Source organism: Narcine bancroftii, chromosome 1 (assembly GCF_036971445.1).
Source record: "Narcine bancroftii isolate sNarBan1 chromosome 1, sNarBan1.hap1, whole genome shotgun sequence".
Classification (NCBI taxonomy): Eukaryota; Metazoa; Chordata; class Chondrichthyes; order Torpediniformes; family Narcinidae; genus Narcine; species Narcine bancroftii.
In genome coordinates this window covers 360,544,031-360,567,565 of record NC_091469.1, presented here as the reverse complement: position 1 = coordinate 360,567,565, position 23,535 = coordinate 360,544,031, and the positions used below count along the sequence as shown (strand labels likewise).

Below are 23,535 nucleotides of genomic sequence, written 5' to 3'. Positions count from 1 at the left end.
GAAGGATACTTATAGTCATCCTGGCTCCAGTTCCAAACATTTTATGACATCAGTTCAATCAACACCTACTTGTGAAATCTGCATAACGTTCTCCAGAGATCTTCAATATTTCTTCAGTCTTTCATATAAGATCTGTTTTAAAATGTGGGTATGTATGTAACCTACTCTAAATCTTACCAAATTCCGCAAAATATTACACACCTCCCATCAACATGTTGCACCACACCCCAGGCTTAATGCTGAGCCCAACAGCAGAAGGAAAGCTTTTGCACTTTTTCTCTCCTGACTCTATGCTACAACGCAAAACCGCCAAAAGTGAGAGGAACTAAACCATGAAGAACACCTCTCCAGCTCCCCTCTGGCAGACTACCATCAAAAGGTAAATAGACTTCAGGCCATCAGATTGAAGCTTGAAGTTTCTTTCTCCCAGCTCTTCAGTGTTCCAAATAAAATCATAGAGTCAAAGACTCAGACACCGTAAAACAAGCCCTTTGGCCCAACTTGGCCATGCTGACTAAAATATCCCGCCTGTCCACATTTGGTCCATATTCCTCTAAACTTATCCTATTCATGTATCTGTTCTGATTTTTCTCGAACATTGCAATAGCCCCTGGCTCAATTACCTTCTTTGTCAGCCCATTTGATACACTTACAACCTTTGTGTAAAAATGGTACTCATCTCCCATCTAATATTAAATGTCGTCCTTTGGCTGCCAATTCCCCCATATGGGGAAAAAAAACTCTGTGTGTTCACTGATCTATTCCTCTCATGAGTTTGTATACTTCTGAGATCACACTTCATCCTCCTGCGCTCCAAGGAATAAAGACCCAGTCTGATCAACTTTCCCATAGCACTAGCCCAATATTGAAAACATCCTTTAGCTTGACATCTGAAAACTGAACACAGTGCTCTAAATCACCAATGTCTTAACATGATCCCTTAACGTCAATAATCAATATTTAGACTGATGAAAGTCAACATGCAGAAAGCCTTTTTGACTACCCTATCCACCTGTGATGCCAAGGTATTGTATACCTGTACTCCTAGATCCCTCTGCTCTACAACACATTCCAGATCCCTACCATCCAAGTTTTAACTATTTCTGATGAAATGCAATGAATATGAAATGTAAAGTTCAATGCAGACATTCCACATCTTCTCCAAATGAATGTGACAACAGATTGTGATAAAGGTCTTCTTTCTGGTAACCTGGAGAGATTGACTAATTAGTAGAGTAACCTATAAGAAATAGTTGCTATGGAAATCACTGGTTACATCCCTCAAATTGCAGTGGCTAGTATCTGAGATCATCACCTCCACTGAGCAGACTTCTACTTATTGTCTTCAGGGCTTGCAGTGATGTCAGAACAATGTCTGCAAGGTCTCAAGACCCTCCAAGAAGATTTTTAAAAAGATCTTGCAAGGAATTTGGTGATTACAAACACAAATACATGGGATGGAAATGAGGGGAAACAAATACAGAAAATCCTAAATCTGTTCAACATGCCTGACAACAGATATGGAAGGGGAGAAAGAATTAAAATATTGGATCAATGTCCTTTCATTTTTTTTTAACTACTTCTGAAAAATGCAATGAATATGAACTTGCAATGAATATGAACTTGTTTTCTCTTTCTATAGAAGCAACATTCAGGAATCCAGACTATTTATTTCTCATGAATTAACTGATATCAATAATTCCATAAGGTCGGTATTCAAATAGCATATTGGCAACCAAATCCTTTCCCTGTGTTTAATAATAGAGCAACAGAGAACCCCAAGGATCTTGTCTTCCCTAAGAAAGCTGTGCCAAAGAGTTCTATGGTTGGTCTGCCCCAAAACATTTTACAGGTAGAAGAAAGTCAGACAAATGGTGTTGTGGAGATTCTGGCCCCAGAAAAGCCATCTATTACAATCCCTGCAGGACAATGGGCCTGAAAGAGTTATGTCTACTTCAAAGAGCAAGTGTACATATATAGTAGCTGTCCATAGGCACCCAGTCGTCCTGGCTTTTACTCAGAAGTGCTAGACTGGAAATGAAGAGAAGAAAATGTGAGCAAAGTAGCTATTTGGATTCTTAGAGCAGTCCATCTAACTTATTTCTTTGTTACAATATTAGAGAAATCTGACTGTGATCATTGTTGACATGATCATTCATGGTCTTTCTGTGAAAGCACAATATTGTCATGCAAATTTTAGATTAAGGGATCTTTCCCAGCATTTAGCACTGGGCAAAGCTAATGCTAAAGGAAAATCTTTGTCTGCCTTATTGGAAACTAAAGGCAAGTTTGTGTAATATTACATTTCTGTTTTATTACATGACAATAAATAGTATCTGATCTCTTGAAGTGTTCAGATGAAAAATGGTGTAGAACATGCTCGTCATTACAGATGCTTGGTAAGTACATGGATTGTAAAAAGAAGCTTAAGAAATAAATTAGGAAAGCGAAAAGAAGGTACTAAGTGGCTATAGCGAACAGGGTGAAAGTAAATCCGAAGGGTTTTTACAAATATGTAAATAGCAAAAGGAGAGTGAAAGATATAATTGGTCCCTTAGAGAATCAGAGCAGACAACTGTGTGCGGAACTGAATAAGATAGGGGTGATATTGAACAAGTTTTTCTCTTTGGTATTCACTAGGGAAAAGGATATGGAATCGTGTAGGATAAGAGAAGCAAAAAGGGTGATTATGAAATACGTAGGGATTGGGAAAGAGGGGGTGTTGGAACTTTTGAGGCATATAAAGGTGGCTAAGTCTCCAGATCCTGACGGGATTTTCCCCAGGACCTTGAGGGAAATCAGGGAGGAAGTAGCGAGGCTCTGTCAGTGATTTTTGAAAAGTCACTAAAGGGGGGCATGGTGCCACAGGATTGGCTTATCACAAGTTTAAAAGAGCTCCAGGTATATGCCCAGCAATTATAGGCCTGTAAGTTTGACATCGGTGGTTGGTAAACTAATGGAAAATATTCTTAGAGATAATATGCATAAGTATCTTGAGAGGCAGAGACTGATCAGGGACATCAAACAAGGGTTTGTGCAGGAAAGGTCATGTTTGAAAAATATTGTTGAATTTTTTGAGGAGGTGATTAGGAAGATTGATGAGGGTAGAGCAGTAGATGTAGTCTATATGGATTTCCCTAAGGCCTTCGATAAGGTTCCACTTGGAGGTTGGTAAGGGAGGTTCAGGCGCTAGGTATTAATGTTGAGATAGTCAGATGGGTTCAGTGGTGGCTAGAAGGTAGATGCCAGAGTGTCATGGTGGATAACTGTCTGTCAGGATGGAGACCAGTGACAAGCGGTGTGCCTCGGGGATCTGTGTTGGGTCCCTTGTTGTTTGTCATTTACATTAATGATTTGGAGTGGTAAATTGGGTTAGTAAATATGCGGATGATACAAAAATAAGGGGAGTTGTGGATAGTGAAGATGGTTTTCAGGGACTGCAGAAGGATTTGGACTGCTTAGAAGAGTGGGCTGAAAGATGGCTGATGGAGTTTAATACCAATAAGTGTGAAGAGCTTCATTTTGGAAATAATAATCAAAACAGGACATATGCAGTGAAGGGGAGGGCATTGAGGAATGCAGAGTAACAGAGAGATCTTGGAATAATGGTTTATCATTCTTTGAAAGTGGAATCTCATGAGGATAGAGTGGTAAAGAAGCCTTTTGGTATGTTAGCCTTTATAAATCAAAGCATAGAATATAGAAGTTGGGAAGTGATGTTGAGACTATTCAAGGCATTGGCAAGGCCAAATTTGGAATACTGTGGGCAGTTCTGCTCCCCAAATTATAGGAAGTATCTCAATAAGGTAGAGAGGATGCAGAGAAGATTTACTAAAATGTTGCCTGGATTGCAGTATCTCAAATACAAAGAATGATTGAGTAGACTGGGTCTTTATTAGCATAAGAGTTTGAGGGGAAATTTGATAGAGGTATTTAAAATTGTGAGGGGGATTGATAGAGTAGATGTGAATAGGCCCTCCTCCTTGAGGATAGGTGAGATTGGAACGAGGGGTCATGAGCTAAGGGTTAGGGGGCAAAAGTTTAAAAGTAACATGAGAGGGAGCTTCTTCACTCAGAGAGAGGTGGCGGAGTGGAATGACCTTCCAGGTTGTTGCATCAGGGTCAATTTTGTCATTTATGTCAAAGTTGAGTAGGTGCACGGATGTGAGGGGATTGGAGGGTTATGGGCAGGATGCAGGTAAGTCGGACTAGAGAAGATCACTTAAATCGGTACAGACTATAGAGATGTATTGTAATTGTTATAATTGTTATATAATTGTTATATAGTTATATGGTTATATAACCTGCTCAAATGAGACCAAGCTTCTTTCTGAAATCTTGCTGTTTTCCATTTTAGATCTATCAATTTTATTCTTTTATGTTTGACAGCAATATATTGCAGAAAGATCCCATGGAGCAGTTTCAGTGGTTACAATGAAATAGATAAGGATTTAGAATTTATATTTTAGTTGTTACTGTCAGCACTGTGACATTTGACATCAGATAAATTGAAGCAACTTTTTTTATTTTTAAATCTTCAGCACTAGCTAATAGACAGACCATTGGGAATTCTGTTCAATAGTCATTTTACTGTAGGAAATATATTCTTGGAGCCTTAGAACCCATCATAAAGGTTATCGCCTTCCCTGCCACCAGACTCCTGAAGCAGCCACTGCGCTCTAAGTCCTGCTGTGGATTCAGAAAAAGAATCTAAGGTGAAGTGCCACATTCCCTTTGATTCCTGGGAACCTCTGGATCATAGCCATTCAAAGTGCAGGAGCAGCAACCAGACTATTATCGAAAGCCTCCAGTCCATGTATTGGGAGCATGGAGAAGCCCAGCATTAAGTGGTAGAAGGAACACAGAATCTCACAAACTATTCACAAACTGACACCATTAGCCACCTCTTGCTCCATCTGTTGAGGAGTCTATAGTCCTCACATTGGTTTCATTACAAAACCAGCATGGAAGTAAGTCTCAGTAAATGCATGGGATCATTATTGCTTTTGAAATTCAGAATTATAGATAGTTCATAAACTAATTCCTCAATATTATATTTTTCAACATATCAAAGAGAGTAATATTAGGCAATACAACAGAGAATTAAATAAATGGGATTTAAATAGTGTCCATTGTTATGCAGAATGCACCTTGACAGTGACTTACCATTAAGTAGTTTGGTGCTGCAATGTTTTGGTTGCATGCTGCCTTCTGAATATCTCCTTTAATAACTATATATATATATAAGAAAAGGAATGGTCAGGACCAAGCTGCAATGCAACAATCCCTTGAGGAAATCATAAACCATAAATCATGCAGGCAAAGCTTGAGAAATGTTCAATGTTTCTAATCTGTTATATAACTTTTTAAAAGTGTTATTGTGTACAATTTAGAAAGTGTCACTGTTCCCTGATTTCCCTATGCCATGCAAGATTGTTTCTTTAAAAAAAAGGTGGCACTCGGGGTTACAGTTCCCACTTTGGCTCTGTTCAGTGGTGGAATCCACATCCCTAAATGCATTGTCTATGATTGGGAAACAATAGCGATAATAATAAATACAATCTGGAGCTTCAAACTGGAGGAGAGGATTTGTAAATTATTGAGCAGCTTTATTGAGGCAGACTGCAGTAAACCGCGGAGCAGATCACTGGAGACGCGAGGGAGGCTGTCGGAAGCGATGTAGAGAAGGCAAGTGGGCAGACCTATACTCCCAGCTATCTTACTTGTTAGAGAAGAAGATAGATTACCTGAGGCTGGATCTGAAACAAAGAACTGCAGGGCCTCTATGCTCTGTTAATTAAGAAATGCGGCTCCAGGATTCCATTCCAGATTCAACGATTCAGCAAGATAGCCTTCTCCCCTTCAGGGGAGATATAGATGATGCTTCTTCTGGCAAGTCTTGAGGAGGGAGTCTGGCATGTATATTAGTGAGAATTGGTGCACAAATGTCTCTGATGTAAAGACCTGCTCAGCAGGTGAAATGCAGACCCTTCTACCTGCCCAGGGAATTCACAGCCACGCTGATTGCCACAATTTAGTTCTGCCTGTGGCAAATGAGGATGAAGCAATGAAGCAAACACCATCATCCCGATACCAAACAGGCCTCAACAACTATAGCCCAATGGCACTGACCTCTGCCACTATGCTTTGAGCGTCTGGTGATGTAACTGTTCCACTGATGATGCCAAAGTCTTGTCCTTCCACTCTGTCCTGACCCACATGGGGAACAACACCACGTACGCCAGACTGCTGTTCATTAACTTCAGCTCAGCATTTAATACAATTATACCATGGAGGCTGGTGGAGAAGCTGTCCGCTCTGGGTCTCAACACCCTTCTCTGTAACGAGATTCTAGACTTCCCAACGCAAATACCATAGTTTGTTGGGTTGGCAGCAAAACCTTGATCACCTTCATGCCGAGCTCTGGCACACCTCAGGGCTATGTGCTCAGCCCACTTCTGCTCACACCACTGACCCACAGCGACAACACCAGATCTAGCTCTAATAGAGTCAACAAGTTTGCAGATGACACCACAGTAGTTGGCTTCATCAGTAACAACAATGAGTCGCACTGGAGAGGTGGAAAATCTCGTGAAATTTCAACCTGAGTCTCAACATGGACATGACGAACGAGATGGTAGTGAAGTAAAAGCACACAATGCTGGAGAAACTCAGCAGGTCATATATAGCAACAGTAAAAAAAAAACATAATTGACATTTCGGGCTTGAGCCTCTTGTCAAGGTATGAAAAATATCGGCAGGACCACTCTCCACTACACATGAATAGCCTGGTAGTCAAGAGAGTGGAGACCATCAGGTTCCTTAGAGTCCACTTAATAACTGACCTATCCTGGACAAACAACATCTCCTCATGTGTCAGGAAGGTGCAACAGTGACTGCACTTCCTTAGAAGGCTGAGGCGAGCAAGGCTACCTGTCACCATTCTATCAACTTTTATAGGAGCTTGATCGAGAGCATCCTAGCCAGCTGCATCACAGTGTGGTACGATTGTACAATTGCTGTAGAGCATTAAATAGAAGGTCAATCCGCAGGATGATAAATGCAATAGAAGTTTACTGGAGTTTCTCCCCCCGCCCCCACCCCCTCTTTCATCGAAGCAATTTACAGGAATTGTTCTTTAAAGAGGGCTCGTAAAATCAGTGAGGACCCTTACCACCCCATGTGCAGCATCTTCCAGCTACTCCCATCAAAAAGAGAGACACAGAAATAATAGAACAAGAACCATTAGGCTGAGGAACAGCTTCTTCCCACAGGGGATGAGACTGCTGAATGACTGATGAATTGTGGAAATAACTCTCCAAGGTTTCACTATTTATTACTAATATTCATTTTAGATTGATGTTTACATGTACTGTACTTGTCAGTGTGTGTGTGTGTGTGTGTGTGTGTTATGTCTGTATATGTGTTTGCACTGTTTTGTAATGTGGACCAAAGAACACTGTTTCGTCGGGTTGTGCTGATACATCTGGATGATCAACAAACTTGAACTTCTTCCTCCTGCTGGGACAGATGTAATTTTAGATTCTGTCACTAGAATTTGTCACAAATGAAAACTTATAAAGTCATTTCTGCAGAGGAGAAGATTCATGAAATCCATATTTAGTTAATGTTGGACTTAATACTTACTGGTACTTTGCAGTAAAATTATGTTCTCCACACCATTACTGGTGCTGATGCAGGAGAGAATAATTTTATCAGAGCACCTGGAACTATGATTATCGGAGTATTTAATCTCACATTTCTCATAAATGGTTCAATCCTTATGTATGAGATAACTTGTCTGCATAATTGCCATGGTTTTAGGTTTCAGCCCTGTAACAAGATTTGAGTTATCCCTATATTATCGGGGTAATATAGTCAATCAACACCTTCAAAGTGTTAATTAATTGATAATTCATCCTATTACTGTTTTGTGGTACTTTAGTCAATTAAAATTCAGTTACGGTGTCCAGCAAATAACATAGTATAAATATTATACAGACCCTTTATGTTTGTAAATTATGTGCACATAAGCACAAAAAAAACAAAAGAATCCATGGCCCATCTAGTGCTATAAATGATTTATAATGATTTATAGCACTGAATGGGCCAATGCATTATTTTGTTTGTATATTTGTATTAGGTTAAAACATAAGATATTCCTGTGTGATTCATTTTATCAACTCTTGTGCTGAAGTTGCTTTGTCAAATATGCCACATTTTGAATGAGGCTTAAATAAAGATGCACTTAGGGGGAGTTATCATTCCTGCCTTGCTAACAATATGTAGTTCTGTTAATACTTTAAATATTTTGAATATTGTGTAAAATCTGTTCTTTTCAGAAACGCAAGTCACTGAAACTGAAATTCGGAGTCCCAGTCCAGGTGGCACAGAAGGTACCAATTTCATGTACAGAATTCCTTCAGGACAAGTCATACCAGACAGGGTGTTAGACACACGAAATTCAGCTGATGCACAGATGGGAATGAGGGCTCGGATAAACTACAAACAGAAGCAGAGAGAACAACTAGTAAGAACCAGAATTTTTGTGAAATCTTTGCAGAAAAATGTGTAAATTATTAACTAATCCTGGGTTTTCCTTTTATTCCCTTTCTATGATCATTAATTTATTCTCTCACTAATTTATTTATCAAAATGCAACACCAAAAATGTTACATTTGCTTCTGCTTATATTTTAAAAATTGCACAACCTGCCTGTTTCTTCTTTCACAGCATCTTAGTACGTGACAATAAACTTGAACTTGAGAACTTCTAGTCTATGTTCTGTTCACTGATATAAAGACAATGGTGATTGTAGTTACTCAATCATAGACCACAAATAATTAAACTTCAAGATTCTACTAAACCTGCCACTCTTGACTTTACTGTTCTTGCACTTCTGTTTTATGATTACGCTAACTGCTATACTTAAGTATGGGTTGACTTGCCTGGGTAGCATGCAAAACAAATTTTACATTGTATCTCAGTACACATGACAATAAACAATTCTATTTTAAAAATGTCAATCCCTCTTTGCATTCACATGTTGTGTTCATTTTCCAGCAACTAGTTCATAATGAGGAGTAAGAAAACATAGCTTTCCTCATCTAAACCAAAGACAGTTCGTAAATCTTTGATCCTAATCCTGTCTTCTTTTAATTCAGCTGATCAGAACACAGCTGAATACAAATCCTGGAAACACCTCATCGACTCACTGTCTTAAAAAGTTATGAATCTTTGAGGTTGTCCTTGAATTAATTGTTTTTATAATTGGAAGAATTAATAATTACTGTTTTTTTCTAGTGATTCTTTGCCAGTGATTGCACATTATTGATTTTTTTTTATTACTAAGCATTTAGGTAACCTTGATTAGAGGGAGGGGTTAGACTGGATTAAATTTAGTTTGAAATTTTAGTTTTTTTTTTCTTTTGTCTTTTTTTCTCCTTTATTATTTTATCAAATATTTCTATAAATGTGTTTGTTGTGGTTGTATGCATCATTTCTATCAAGGTATGACAAGTAACTATTCATGAAGTTTTATATAGTTTTTAAATTAATTTTTGAATATTTTGTTTTGCATTTCATTTTCATAAAGGCGATAACATTACAGATTGTTGCAAAATACACAGTTATCCCCTACATACATGTGGTATTTCTCCCCCTCCCTCTCCCACCCACCCCCCTTAAAAATAGGGGGGAAAAAAAGAAAGAGGCTGGGTGTGATATATTTTATTGTTAATTTTTTTCTGTGTGTTTACTTGTATACAAATGAATGACTATGTAAATGTCATTTTTTATGTATCGTTATATGTTAAACTCAATTAAAATATTAAAAAATGAGGCGATGTTGGCTAAAATATGGAGTTCATGATATTCCAGTTTGTGCAAACCATCATTACTTCATTAAGTCAAGACTAAAAACTATTTTTTGAAGATTAGGGTGGCACAGTTAGTGTAGCGATTAGTGCAATGCTGTTACAGCACTGGAAATCAGGACTTGGGTTCAAATCCCATGCTGTCTGCAAGGAGTTTGTACAATCTCTTCATTTCCGTGTGGGTTTTCTCCAGGGGCTCCGGCTTCCTCCCACCATTCAAAACGTGCTGGGGGCTGTAGGTCAATCGGTTATAATTTGGTTGAAAGGGCCTGTTACCATGTTGTATGTCTAACATTTTTTAAAAATAAATAATTTGAAAAATTTAAATTTAAATTCAAAGTCAGGCTGTTGCTTCATCGCTTCAATATAGTCTGCTTTGGGAGGACGCCTATATTGTCTGCAAATTGCCATGAGTTCTCAAGTGTAAAAAGGAGCCTTAAAAATAAAACATGGATAATCTAGTTAAACCTAAAAGCCTTTCCATGAAAATGAATAGATATATAAAATTGGGCCAATTGCATGGCATGTCAGTGGAAAAATACTGGAATTTCATAATTAAGGAATTAAAAGCAGAATATTTTGAAAATCATGTCAATCAAGCAGAATGAACATATGAGGGACTGCAGATGCTGGAATGAGAAGCAAAAGCAATCTGCAGAACAGGCGGCATCAGTGTCAAGCCAAAACAATTCATCGCGACTAACAGTGCAGTGGGCAGAGGGGAGAGATAATTAATGCAATGTGGATAGGGTGGGAGAGGTTAGACAGGGGCCAGTAGGGAATGTGAACCAGGGAGGGGTGGAGCTTGATGGTGCTAAAGGAGAGAGACAGAGGCAAGGAAAATAAAAGAAGGTGAGTCATACAGGTTGGAGAAAGGTGATGTGTTGAAAACTGCTGATAAGTAGGGAAGGTGTCAATAGTGGGATGATGAGAGGTGCTTGGGATAGGTGAAGGATAGGTGGGTCTAGATGGGATCAAATGGGAGGGAGAGAGAGAGGGGGAAGAATCCTTGGGGGGTGTGGGTGGAACCAGAGAGGGAGGTGGATGAGAATGGAGGGGAGGTCTAGCTGGGTGGGTAGGAAAGGCGACAAAATGGGGAGGATGAAGGGGGAATAATAGAATTGGCTCTGAAGATAAGGGAGAAGACTAATTATCTCAAACTGGACAATTCAATGATTATTCCACTAAGCTATAAATGGCCGAGGTGGAATATGAAAAATTGAACCATTGGTTTATGTTGGGCTTCACTCTGGCAGTGGAAAAGGCCAAGAACTAAGAGGTTGGTGTAGAAATTGGAAGAGGATTTCAAATGGCATGCAGCTGGGAGCTTGGGATTTTTATTGTGGACAGGGCACAGATGTTCTGCTAGACAATGCCTAAGTCTGCACTTTATCTCAGCAATGTAGAGGAGACATTGGGAGCATTGAATTTAGGAAATAAGGTTGGAAGAGGTGCAGGGTCTTTGCCTTGTCTGAAAGGGTTAATTGAATCCCTGGATGATGGTGAGGGAAGAGATGCTGCACTTCATACCATTGCAGGGGAAATTACCAAGGGTCCCTGACTGGTGAGTGTGAAGGAAGTAGAGCACAAGGGAGTCAAGGAGGAAGCAATCACTCCAGATGCAGAAAATGAGTGGGTGCTGGTTCATGAAGCTGGCTTAAATACAGGATAATGTGCTGAATGTGGATACTGGTGGTGCGATAGGTGAGTACAAAGGAAACCTTTTATATGTTCTGTTGGGTGGGGTTGTGGGCGAGAACAGAACTTTGAAGTGAAGAAAGTGCTGCAGGGGTCAGTGCAGGGCCTGCAACTGTTCACAATGTGCATTAATGAATGGGCAAGGATTTGCAAGTGCAAGATGAACAAGTGCTGGTGAATATGAGTGCATCCACTTTGTAGATCAGTTTATCATTTAAATAGTGAAATAGTGCAGCATGGATGGTGTGCAGAGAAACTTGGGAGTGCTTAATCACGAATAGCAAAAGGTTAATTTTCAGGCACAACAATTAATCAAGAGAACGAACGAAAAGTCAGCCTTCATTGCTGGAGGGATTGAATTTAAGAGCAAGAAGGTTATGCTACAGGGTACTCTCTGGCTGCACCTATGTGCAATTCTGGTCTCCTTACTTGAGAAGTGATTGCACTAACTTTGGAGACAGTGCAGAGAAGATGCACCAGGTTGATTTTGGAGATGATAGGGTTACCCTGTGAAGAGAGATTGAGTTGCCTGAGGCTATACTTACTGAAATTTAGAGGAATAACAGAAGATTTTATAGAAACGTATAACATTATGAAAAGATAGAGGAAGGAAAGCTATTTCCACTGGTAAATGAGACTAGAACTAGAGGACACAGCACTCCCAGATTCAAGGAAATAAATTTTGGACAGAGATGAAGAGTAACTGCTTCTCTCAGAGTAAATCAATGATTCCTAAATTTAACAAGGAAGTGGCTGTTGCTTTATTAATTATATTTAGATAGATTTTTGCATTCTAAGGGAATGAAGGGATATTGGGATGTCAGGCAGGTAGAGCTGAGCCCATGGCCAGGTAAGCCATAATCTTATTAAATGGCAGAGCAGGGTCAACAGGCCAGATGGCCTCTTCCTGCTCCCTGATCTTGTGTTTTGCTGCTTTTATGCAAGTAAGTATGTGCTGCACCAAAAACTGTAGCATCCAAACACTTTCTCCAATATACCGTAAGTATATAATTGATGAAAATCTTCTTTAGTCTTTATATTCTGGACCTTTATGGCCTGAAGTTTCTGAATCAAAATGTTTCTGGTAAGAATGAAACACCTTTTGTCACGTCTTGTGTAAACGTCATAGTGTAGTTGCTAAGCCACTAAACCAAAAGGAACACTTTGAGTCTTCCAGAGTTCTGGAGTAACTGCTTTACTGTTTTGAAATTGTGTGCTTAAAAAGGCCCACCCTGTCCCAGTGTCCTTAGCACCCCACCAAGATGGAAATGACGTCAACTTCCAGGATGTGGCTTTGTCTCGCCTTGAGTATCTCCATGGATGCCGCTGACTGCAGATTTACCTGCAGCCGTTGGTACCAGTTCACCTGTCATGCAGGTGAGGTGTTACATGACTCCCCCCCGCCCCCATCAGAATGGGCGATGGGAAGCACGGGAACCATAACCTATATACTGTCTGTTTTGAATGGTCGGCCGCGACTCCTAGCAGATGTGTATTGATTGGTTGTTCAATGTCCAGGTATGCCGGTTTGAAACGTCAATGGTAAATGTCTCCTCCTGGCCCCCAATGTCCAAAGCACAGGTTGTCCCATTGAGTCACACTACCCTGAAAGGTCCTTTGTTCGGCCATTGTAGGGGCAGTCTTTGTGCTCCTCTGTGGATGAACATGTACTCACTCTACTGCAGGTCGTCGGGTACAAAGAGGATGCTGCTCTGTGGTGGGATGGTGGAACTGGAACCAGTGTCCTTAGTCTCTCCTGGAGTTTGATCAGCACTTCTGTCGGTGTGTCTCCTTGACCATGGGATGAGGGCATGAACTCCCTGAGCAGTGTGAGCTGTGAACCGTAAACTAACTTGGTCTTCTTTGGGTGTTGAATGGATACCTAGCATCACCCAGGGGAGCTTGTCTACCAAGCAAGGTCCTCAGAATTGTGACATCAGGGCCGATTTTAGGTGTCTGTGGAAACACTCCACCAAACCATTCATTTGGGGGTGGTACGCAGATGTTCGGTGTTGTAGGGTTCCCAGGAGCTGCACTATCGCAGTCCATAGGGTTGAGGTGCACTGCTCACCTCTATCTGAAGTGATGTGGGTGGGAAGACCAAACCTTGCTACCCAGGTTATGATAAGGGTCCTAGCACATGTCTCTATTGTTGTGTCACTGATTGGAACAGCTTCTAGACACTTTGTGAATCTGTCCTATCGTAAATAGGTACCACGCCCCTCTTAAAACAGGTAGTAGGCCAATGATGTCCATGTGCACATGCTAGGACCTCCTGTGCATTGGCTGGAAGGGTTGCAGCGGTGCCTTCACATGTCTCTGGACCTTGGAGGTTTGGCAGTGTGTGCATGTCCTGGCCTAGTCTCCGACCTGTTTGCGTAGGCCATGCTACATGAACCGCTCTGCAATTAGCTGGGTGGTCATCTGGATGGAAGGGTGGACCAACCCAAGTAAGGCATTGAACACTTGGCACCTCAGGGAAACTGGTATGATGGGCTCTGGTTGCTCTGTGGTGGTATTGCGGTGTAGTTGTTATCTCTGAGTACGTCTTCGAGGCGAAGGCCATTGAGCACAGTTCGGTATTCCGATATTTCACCGTCCTCCTTCTGTGCTTCTGCTAGTGCAGCGTAATCCATTCCTGGAGCTGTGGCTTGCACAGAATGGATAGGTGTTCTTGACAGCACGTCCGCCATCACATTGTTCTTCCCCGAGACATGTTTGATCGTGGTGGTGAATTCAGACACATACTGCTGTTGGCAGGATGATCTTTTTCCCTTCTAGGAAATACTTGAAATGCTGAATGGCCAGGTACAGGGCTAGTAGCTTCCTGTACCTGACTTCCAGGGGCCGCAGGTGTTGGCTGAACAAGGCAAGTGGCTTCCATTGTCCTTCTATTAATTATTCGAGTATACCACTGACTGATTTTTCGGAGGCATCCTCGGTGAAGGCTATGGGGATATCCATCTGGGGATGGAGCAGGTGCATGCCATTAACTAGCTTATCCTTGGCCTGGTTGAATGCCACCGTCACTTCTTCCATCCAGGAAAGTTCTCTGGCTTTGCCGGATATCAAACCAAAAAGTACCCGCATAATCTACCAGTGGTAGATGTTATCCATCCCGACAAATTTTTGTAGAGCACTGACAGTTTTGGGTCTGGTGAATTGGCAAATGGCTTCCACTTTCCCTGGCAGGGGAACAGCTCTGTGCAGTTGACCTGGTGTACCAAGAATTTGATGGTGGACAGCCCAAACTGGTACTTGGCAAGGTTGACCGCCAGTCCGTAGTCACTGCAGCGATGGCAGAAGAGGCACAGATGGATCAGATGCTCTTGGCAGAAGTGGCTGGCCACCAGGATATCATCAAGGTAGATGAACAGAAATTCCAAATCACGCGCCACTGCATCTGTGAGGCGCCGGAAGGTCCGCACCGTATTTTTAAGGTTGAATGGCATCCTCAGGAATTCAAACAGGTTGAATGGAGTTATGTTGGTCATCTTCGGGACATCCTTGGGATAGACTGGGATCTGGTGATATCCACGCATGCCTCATGCAGTTTGGCCTTGAAGTCCTGGATGTTTATCTATCAGAATGGTTTCATCACTCAGCCTCCTGTAGTCACCACACTGCCTCCTTCCTCCCATGGACTAGGGCACCATATGGAGCAGGGAGGCCCATGGACTGTCTAAATGCTGCACGATCACTATCTCCTCCACTTTATTAAATTCCTCTCTCGCAAGCCAGATCTTGTCTGACAGTAGCCTGTGGGCCCAGGCATGCGGTTGGGGCGGTGGGGGGGGGGGTTCTTTGCATGGGGATTCTTTGCATGAGGATGTGCTGTGTCACACTGTGTTTTGGGGCTGCCATGGAGAACAGTGGTGTATCAATGGCCGAGAACTCTGACAACACCCTGGCAAACTGACTGTTTGACCTTGTGACGGAGTCGAGGTGCAGAGCTGGAAATTTGCCCTCCCCAAGGGGAAAAGTTGGAAAGTCTTGGCGTTGACCAGCATCCATCCCTACAGATCCAGCAGCAAACTGTGCGCATGGAGGAATTCTGTCCCCAGCAATGCCTGTGACACTGTGGCCAGTGTGAATGTCCACATGAATCGGCTAGAACTGAACTGCAAGGGGGCAGTCTGGGTGCCGTAAGTGCAGATGGTGCTGCCATTAGCCACCATGAGCTCCGGCCTGGCCCAGCTAATTCTGGTATCTTAGATCGAGGGTGGCAAGACACTATATCTACTAGGAATCTGCACCCTGAGTGTCTGTCCCAGACATACAGGAAGTTATTGCAATGGCCAGTTGCTGTCATCATTAGGAACAGACGGCCTTTTCGTCTCACTGAAACAAGCATGGTGGTTGGCATCGGTGGGCCCTGGATCTCCATCTTTGATGATAAAAGTACCAAGATTCAGAACTGGTGTTATTGCTCGGTGCGGGAGTTGCAGGTTTAGTAGATGGGGTGTGGAGTGGTAGGACCTTCGGCTGTGATGCAGCACTAATTCTGACGCTGGCCTCACTGTCTCATTTTACATGCCACAAATCGTCCTCGTGAGCGGACATTTTTGCGGGTCAGAGAAGTCCTCGTTTGCTAGTTGGGAGGTGGATGTCCTCTGGGATCTGCTCTAAAAAGAGCTGTTCAAAAGGTAGACACAGCTTATCTGCTAGTGCCAGCATGTCATTCATTAGGGCAGACAGTGCCCAGTCGCCTATGCCGCCCATCTATTGCAACAGCGCAGCCCATTCGAGGCGTGAGAGAACGACGTGCCGACTAACAGGGCCTTGAGTGCCTCATAACTGCCAGCCTCCAGAGGCTGCTGTAGAAAGACTGTTACACAGCCTGCTGTTTCCTGGTCAAGAGCAGCCACCATGTACCAATATTGTGTCTCATCTGAGACAATGTTCCTGACCCAGAACTGGGCCTCTGCCTGCTGGAATCAGACAAGGATCTGAGCAGTCCAGAAAGTTGTCAGTTTCAGCAAAACTGCGTTTTTAAAATTTGAATTGTTCACCTTGTTCATGCTGCTAGAGTTGTTTGCTCAGGTGCATATGCCATTGGATTGTTGGGGGTCACCAATATGGCTGCTAAGCCACTATTGAATCTTGCAGAATTCTGGAGTAACTGTGTTACTGGTTTCAAATCATGCGCTTAAAGAGGCTAGCCCTGTCCCAGAGTCCTTCGTGATGTCAACTTCCGGGCCGTGGCATTGTCCCATCCTAAGTGTCTCCATGGATGCCGCACAGCTGATGGTGCTAGTTTGCTTGTCATGCATGTGAGCCGCTACAATAGAATCCAAGCCTATCGCAGATGACAAAAGACATCTCGTCCTTTGGCCAATGGCCTGCATCAAGGCTGGATTGCCCCCACTCCGGGTTGAGGGGTGGAATTCGCCCGAGTTCCAAATGTGGGGCAAGAATCGACCCAAGGAACTCCTCACACAAACCATCTGAAACTCTCATATTCATGAATCAATATTTTTTTGTATGGATAATGTACTTTTATTGCATTGCATCATTTGTCTATTTGTTTGTTATGTTTTTGGCACAGACTAGAAGGGCCAAAGGGGCCTGTTTCTGTGCTGTAATGCTCTATGGTAATCACTTACTTGCTCTCTATTATGATTTAATTCTTGCATTAGCACACTTTTGCTCTTGGTTTCAATTTCAATAAATACTGCTTACCTTGTAGAACATTTCCATCCATTATACACAATGATGCACTTCATCACGAGTTCTCAGGTTTCAGATTTAGTGGATTAAGTCAATTCATTATTCCCATTTTCATGGTACAGTTATCTCCAAATAATCAACATTTCCTGTCTTTTATTTCTCCTGTGCTTGTGCTTGAACTAGAGACTTTTCCCATTGAAGCTACTATGATTGTTTGAGGCAAATCTAAATAAGATGGGCCTATAATCTCAGTTTTAGAAGAATGACAGGAAATCTTGTTGAAACATACAAAATTCAAAGATGTTTGGCATGGAGTGGATATTTCCCTTGTCCAAAATGTCTATTATTTTCAGAAGGTCAACCATGCTAAACTTTTTAAATTAAAATTTACTTACAGCACAATAAATCCTTGCCATCCAATTACAGCCAAATAGCAAATGGTGGGACGAGACTGGTGCACCCAGGGAAAGACCACGCAGAAACAGGGAGAACGTACAAACACCTTAGTGAGAGCACCAGAGACAAACCCCTGTCGCTGATGCTGTAAGAATGTCATACTAACTGTTATGCTAACCTTGCAGCTCTTGCTTTTCTCAGCATAAATGAGGAAATTCTTTAACAGAAAGGCAATAAAAGTTAATATCCTGCACTCAGAAGGGTCATTATATACAAAAGGAGCAGATCAGCTTCATAGAAATCAAGGGCATTGCAACACATATGTGTAAATGCAGTAAAGAGTAAAAGATGAATTATGATGGTATTGAATGGCAGAGCAGGTTCAAGGATCCAAATGGCCAGCCTTGCTTCCATTTCTCATGTTTTCTGTGTTCCTTTAGAATTGTCCTTTCTACCTCACATATTACTTTAATGTTTTAACTTTAATTTAGACACACAGCATGGGTCCTTTTGACCCACAAGCCCATGCAACCCAATTGCACCCTATTGACCTACACTCCCAGTATGTTTTTGAAATGGTGGGAAGAAAGCAGAGCACCCGGAGGAAACCTACACAGGCACAGAGAGAATGTGCACACTGCTTAGAGACAGCGCCAGATTTAAACCCCAGTCGCTTAGTGTTATAACAGCATTGCACTAACTGCTATGCTAACGGTGCTATGCCTCTTCTCATTCCTCCCTCTACATATTTCTCATTGCACAAGCCTGAATACAAGTCCTTGAAGATAATGATTATCCTACTAACAGTTCACTATGCCAAGTTTGGAAATGAAACCAAGTCTTCCAAACTATTTTTAAATCAAATTTTTTTAAAAATAGTTAATTATGTTGGAAATCTGAAACAAGATCATAAAATGTGGGCAACACTCAGTGAGTCAGGTAGCATCTGTGGAAAGAGAATTAGAGTTCATGATGCAGGCTAACTGCATGAATAAAGTCCAACCTGATATTGCCAGACATTCCGAATGTGTTCAGCATTTCTTGCTTTTAAATGCAGAGATTCAGCATCAGCATTTTTAACTATAATTTTCTGTCAAATTGGAAAGAACTGCTGAGGCCAGGATTCATAACTGTTCCCTACAAATGCTTTCACTTGATCATTAGATGTTAGGTATTAGTTGCAAGTTATTCTCTTTGGTACATTGATGGGTTCAAGGCTTGCATATGTGCCAACTAACATGCAGTAGTATACAACACTCAAAAAGTATATTAAATTTTTCAGATATCAACGCCATCAAAATCCTCAAACTCCATAGGTTTATCAGCTCCATTCTTCCCACTTGCATTTTTTTCAGAAATAGTAAAATGCTGCATGGTGCAGCTGTAAGATGGCACGCGTATTAATTCAACACGATTGCCTCTTCAGTACGATATGAAGAACATCATTAGGATTATCGGCAATGGCCTATTTAATTTGTAATTCTCATGTTGCATCTGGTTGTTAGGAAAAATCCCTGTTGTGAAGCATTTCTAGAGGAGGCCAGATTTTGACAGTGTATAATCCTCTTCCTGATCAATGCTCAAGCAGAAAATCCTGCTGAAGATGGGAATATCCTGGTGATAATTAAGAGAATTTAGATTGGATGTAAAATTGGATTTGAATTGTTCACTTAATATTTATAATTCTACATTTCATGCTGTACAGAGATATAGAAGCTGGAAAAAAATGGTATTAAACTAAACTAAATTTAAAGAATTAACATCAATGTACGTGCTCCTTTGGTTGTTAGGTTATGAAGTGAATGTTGCACGATAGTGATAAATTAATACATAAAAGTGTTTGATGAAGGGCGAAATGTTGGTTATACATCTTTACCTCCTATGGGTGCCCGTCAAGTTTCTCCAGCATTTTTGTGTAACAATAATTATAAAGTCTGCAGACTTGATTGTTTCACTTGGACTTACAAATTGTTCATTTACTTTGTATTGAGGTTCTAGCAAAAATTTATCAAAAGACATTCCTCCTTATTTCCAAGATGTATTCGATGAATATCAAAAATGTTGAATACATGCTTTACCCATAGAAATAAAATCATGATTCAATATTAATAATGAAATATTCCAACTTTCGGCTGTAGTTGCTATACAAATCCAATATACATCAAACCAACTCAGATTATGTTTTGCCAACCAATTACAGCCAATTGCTAATACAGTATTAAACTCGAGATGTGCAACTAATATTCACAGTATTTAAGAAAACCACAATGCTGGAGAAATTCAGCTGGTCAAACAGCATATACACTATGTAGCAAAGATAAAGATGCACAACCAAAGATAAAGATACACAACCTAAGTTTTGGGCTTGACCCCTTCATCGAGGTACAGAAAAAATGTCAGCAGGTACCCAAACAAAATGGTAAGCAGGAAGGGCAGGGAGGAGTATGGTCCCAAAGACAGGAGGTAATTGGTGGAGAAGGGAGAGAGGGCACACCAACAAGGGGAAGGAAGGATGGTCGGTGAATAGAGAAGAAAGGGGGAGAGCTGGAGGAAAGAAGACAAAGTGAAAGGGAAGGGAGGGAGAGGAGAGAGTAAGCTAGCAGCAACCAGAGAAGTCGATATTAATGCCATCCGGTTGGAGAGGGCCCAGACAGATAATCAAATGTTGTTCCTCCGATATATGGATCTTTGTCATGGGATAATATATTAGGCCTTGGACAGACATGTGAGCATGGGAGTTGGGCACAGAATTGAAATGGTTGGCCAGTGGGAGATCCCTGTCACTGATGCAGGCAGAGCAAAGGTGCGAAGTGAAGCAATCTCCTAGTCTGTGCCCAATCTCCCTGATGTAGAGAAGGCCACAAAGGGAGCATTGGATACAGTAGATAACTCCCGCAGATACATGTTAAGTGTTGCTCTATCTGAAAGAACTGCTTGGGGCCCAGAATAGGGGTGAGGGAGGAAATGTGGGCGCAAATTTGCAGCCACAGGGGAAAGTTCTGAGGGGAGTGATTGGTGGGGAGGGATGAGTGGACAAAAGAGTTAAGAAGGGAGTGTCACTATGAAAGTTGAGAGGGGAGGAGAGGGGAAGATGTGTCTAGTGGTAGGTTCCTGTTGTGGAGAATGGAAATTACTGAGGATAATGTGTTGGATGTGAAGGCTAGTGGGGTAAGGAAATCCTGTGTTTGCTATGTCTGGGATCAGAGGGTGCCAGGGCAAATGAACAGGAAATGGAGGAGCTGTGAGTAAGGAGCCATTCCTCCTCCCCCTGCTTTTTGGTGTGTCCTCCCTTATCCACCTATTACAGCCTGCCTTTTGGACTGTGTTCCTCCCCCTGCTGCTCCCCCCCCCCCCCCATTTTGTTCAAGAGCCTGCCAACATTTTTCCATACCCTGATGAATGGCTCAAGCCCAAAATGCTGGTTAATGTATCTTTGCAACATACAGGACATTGTTTGACCAGCTGAGTTCATCCAGCATGTATTTTTACTTCAACTACTCTGTCTGCAGACATTCATGTGTAACTTTTGAATGTATTTTAAGGTGGATTAGATGATTTGATCTCTTAGTTACCTGTGATTCTGTGTTATGTTTTATATCCATGAAGAATTTGCTTTGCTGTGTCTTGGTTGATATTTATGAAGAAAAACTTCTGAAATAATTGAATGGATTAAAATAGAACAAAAGAAATAAAACCATAATTATGAGTCCTAATGTAATGGCTGATACCACATAAAAGCCAACCCCCCTCCCTTTTTTTGGTCCAAAAAGTTGACCCCCCCTCCTCCATTTTTGACCTTGATTGCCTGTCCATCTGAGCTTCCAACACCCCAACCACGAACCTTGCTTGGCTGACATCCCTTGCCCAGTCCCCAGGTTCCCACCCATCCAAGCTCCCAACACTCTGACTGCCTAACCTTCAGAATTCCAGACACCCCAACCATGAACCTTCACTTGGTCTCTTGTCCAAATGAGCTCACAATGCCCCAACCATCCACCCATCCAACTCCCAACACGGTGACCACAGATCTTTGCCTCAGATGCTTGCCCATCCAAGCTCCCATCACCCTGAACACGGACTTACCAGCCAGTTGCGGCCATCCGAAATCCCGAGCCTTGAATGACACAGTAATTACTGCAGTCAAAAATAGTATCCCTGTAAAAGTTGACCCCCCCCCCCCCATTTGATCGGAAAATTAGTCCCCAAAACTCGACTATTACATGAGTATATATGATAATGAAGCTATTTTCATTTACTAATGCTGCACAAACTACAGAAAAATTGAATTTGTAAAATTGATTTTAACATGTACAGGTTATTCAATACTCTTAATGCAAGCCATATAGAGGATTTCTCAATTTCTTGATTGAAATTAGTGTAGCGATTTGGGGGATTAAATGCAAGGTTTGGTAAATTTAAAGGTGCCCACCTAAGAAGTATTGCATCACAGTTGTTATTTTCTTTTCCTTAAATACACACACAAAAATTTCAAAAGGAATTGATAACGCTTGGTGTAGCAGTTAGCACAATGCCTTTACAGTGCCAGTGACTGGGAATGGTCCATGATTGGAATCCTACACTGTAAGGAGTTTGTACGTTCTTCGTGTGTCTGTGTGAGTTTTCTCCAGTGGCTCCATTTTCCTCCTACCGTTCAAAACATACCAGGGGTGTAAATTAATGAGGGAATAAATCAAGTGGCATGGGCTCATGGGCTGAACTGGCCTATTACTGTGCTGTATGTTTAAATTTAAAATTTAAATTTAAAATTTAAATTTAAAATCTCTTTTGCACTCTTGTCCTCCACAGGAGGGTGAGGTGATAAGGTAAATAATTGGTGGGAATATGGTAATGGAATGTAATATTCCTGAGTTAAGATACCTGTGGATCAAGATAATCTGCCAGGGTGAAACACGATAGGCTACAGACACTGATTGTAGTAAACACACTGAAATGCTTTGACTCAATGCATTTACTCCAGGTTAAAGGAGTAGCCATGGGTACCTGCATGTGAAGCAGTCCACAAGCCTTCACAGGCAACGCCCATCAACTCTACCTCCGCTACATAGATGACTACTTTGATGTTGCCTCATGTACCCATGATGAGCTTGTTGACTGCATCCACTTTTCTGCCAACTCCCAGCCCAACCTCAAATTCATTTGGTCCATCTCTAGCAACAGAGATGCTCTCTTCAATCTCTCTGTCTTCATCTCAAGAGACAAACTTTTGACCGATATCTTCTATAAACCCTCCAATTCCCACAGCTACCTCGACTACATGTCTTCCCACCCTGTCTCCTCTAAGGATTCCATTCCATTCTTTCAATTCCTTCATCTCCATCACATCTGCACCTAGAATGAGATCATCAGAAAGCAATGTGGCTTTTACTCTACAACTGTCAACTTGGCACTCAACTGCATATCCTCCATTACCTGCACATCTTCTCCGGCCCCCTCCATCCCCATGCACAACAAGGACAGGATTCCTCTTGTCCCTACCAGCCTCCGCATTCAACACATCTTCCTCTGCCATTTCCGCCACCTACTACGTGATCCCACCACTGGACACATATTCCACTCTCCGCTCCCTCCGTGACCCACTTATCATTGCCCACAATTGTCCCCCAGAACCTACCCCTGTGACCATAGGAGATGCTCCACTTGCACCTACACGTCCTCCCTCAGCACCATTCGCAGCCCCAAACAGTCCTTCCAAGTGAAGCAACATTTCACTTGTGATTCTACAGGGGTCACCTACTGCATTTGGTGCTCCTACTGTGGTCTCCTCTACATCGTAGAGATTAGACACAGACTGGAAGATCATGTTGTTGAGCAGCTCGTCTCTGTCTGCCACAAGAGCATGGATGTAACACTGGCCACCAATTTCAATTTTCTATCC

At 41.9% G+C, this 23,535-nt stretch overlaps 1 protein-coding gene across 2 annotated transcripts in view; it reads left to right on the top strand.

Moving 5' to 3' along the window:
• The window catches only part of LOC138750263 (insulin-like growth factor-binding protein 4), a 119,141-nt gene that overhangs the window by 67,630 nt on the left and 27,976 nt on the right, over positions 1-23,535 (top strand). Inside the window, exons 2-3 of one of the 2 annotated variants that reach the window (XM_069912374.1) lie at positions 2,334-2,399; positions 8,343-8,530. In XM_069912374.1, the coding sequence (XP_069768475.1) occupies positions 2,334-2,399; positions 8,343-8,530 (254 nt within the window). The remainder of the gene's footprint in view (positions 1-2,333; positions 2,400-8,342; positions 8,531-23,535) is intronic. The other variant, XM_069912378.1, reaches the window with a different exon arrangement.